The sequence below is a fragment of the Photinus pyralis genome, unplaced genomic scaffold, assembly GCF_008802855.1.
Source record: "Photinus pyralis isolate 1611_PpyrPB1 unplaced genomic scaffold, Ppyr1.3 Ppyr1.4_LG9, whole genome shotgun sequence".
Classification (NCBI taxonomy): Eukaryota; Metazoa; Arthropoda; class Insecta; order Coleoptera; family Lampyridae; genus Photinus; species Photinus pyralis.
Genome location: NW_022170878.1, coordinates 9571358 through 9572948, shown reverse-complemented (window position 1 = coordinate 9572948; position 1591 = coordinate 9571358). Strand labels below are relative to the sequence as shown.

At 37.3% G+C, this 1591-nt stretch overlaps 1 protein-coding gene across 1 annotated transcript; it reads left to right on the top strand.

The window, feature by feature from the left end:
- Positions 1–312: 312 nt before the first annotated feature.
- Positions 313–693, top strand: LOC116180792. Its single transcript, XM_031500920.1, has one exon. It carries the CDS (start codon positions 313–315, stop codon positions 691–693), a length of 381 nt encoding a protein of 126 aa, XP_031356780.1.
- The last annotated feature ends 898 nt before the right edge of the window (positions 694–1591 follow it).

Here is a 1591-nt window from a genome sequence, read left to right as displayed (position 1 = left end):
CCAAATCAGAAGAATCTAGAAAAATTAATGTCATAAGTATTATCCTTATACCTGCGCCTCCAACTGTATCTGCCGCAAAGACTGAAGTTTATGATATCGTGAAGGAAATATTTCAACAAATTCTCAGTAATGTAGAAAATGTTGTCGTGTCACATACGAGGGTGGATTGATATAAAGCTAGCCTTTGATAGATGGCGTTACTTGATACCGAATTGCTCTCGGTTTTGACATTTACCATTCATGACACGACCTCTGTCAAAATTTTAAGCCAAAAAAACTATTAGTTTAGTTTTTACAGCCGTCAGAAGAAAAATGGAAATAATCGAGTATCGTTCGGTGATTAAGTTCCTCCACAAAAAGGGGAAAACGAATGTGCAAATCAAAGCCGACCTGGACGAAGTATATGGTGAGGCTGCACCTTTGTTAGCAACAGTAAAATTTTGGAAAGCTGAATTTGTTCGTGGGCGGACGAGTGTTTTTGATGATGAGCGTCCCGGGAGGCCAAATGAATTCACCACGCCAGAAATGATCAACAAAGTCCATGACATGTTTATGGCAGATCGTCGAATCAAGCTCCGCGAGTTAGTAGAGGCCCTAAACATTTCCAACGAACGCGTACACTACATCATTCACCACCATTTGGACATGACGGTCGTGGAAAACCAAACCACAAAAAATTTGATCGGCAAATGATTGTTGATCATATTGAGTCCTTCAAACCCAATATTGCTCATTATCGCCGAGAGCACGCGCCCTTAAGAAGATATTTACCAAGTGACATTACAATAAAGCTTATGTATGATGACTTCAAAAAAAAACACCCGAACATAAACTTCTCTTATTGTCTTTATCGGGGTGTTGTCAGTAGCATGAATATCTCATTTTCTAAATTGGGACACGAAGAGTGCTGGTCCTGTTGGTCAATGGCTCATGTCGTTTTCAAAAGAGGCGAAAGAACCATTTCTTACTCTCAAACATTGGATGATGGCAAATTTATTTCGCTTAATTTTTTTAATCACAAGAGCTTTAAAACTGGACTACCTAAGCCTACATGTAGAGATTCATCAAGAGGCATCTCACATGAAAGGAAAAAAACAATTATCTCTAAACTTGGACCAATGTTTCCAGCAAACAGAGTCGCGTTCTGGGAAAACTTGCCATCAAGAGCATCAGATGAAGCTGAAGAGGAAGACAGTGCCTAAATTAGTAACTTTAGTTTTGTAATCAACTGTTCCTTTTGTATACTCTGTATTATAGGTAAGTTGTTAATAAAAGTGTTGTTACTAGGTCCATTGGGTAGGTAATAAAAGCGTTCTCACCATATAAACCCTGCTACTTAAAATGGGCGTATGTGCGAACATTATAGATTATATTAGTCGAAAATGGGGTATCTATCAAAAGTCATATTTGCATTAGAATAACAAATTTCAAGTTCCTGTTAGGATTTAAGGACGTTATTACAACCGGTAACATTTCATCATGGCGTTGCCAAAAAAACAAAAGTCTAATTTCCTCAACTTTTACATTATATATATATATATATATATATATCTTTGAAGAGCTCCTCAAATTTTTCTTCGGACATCCTTAA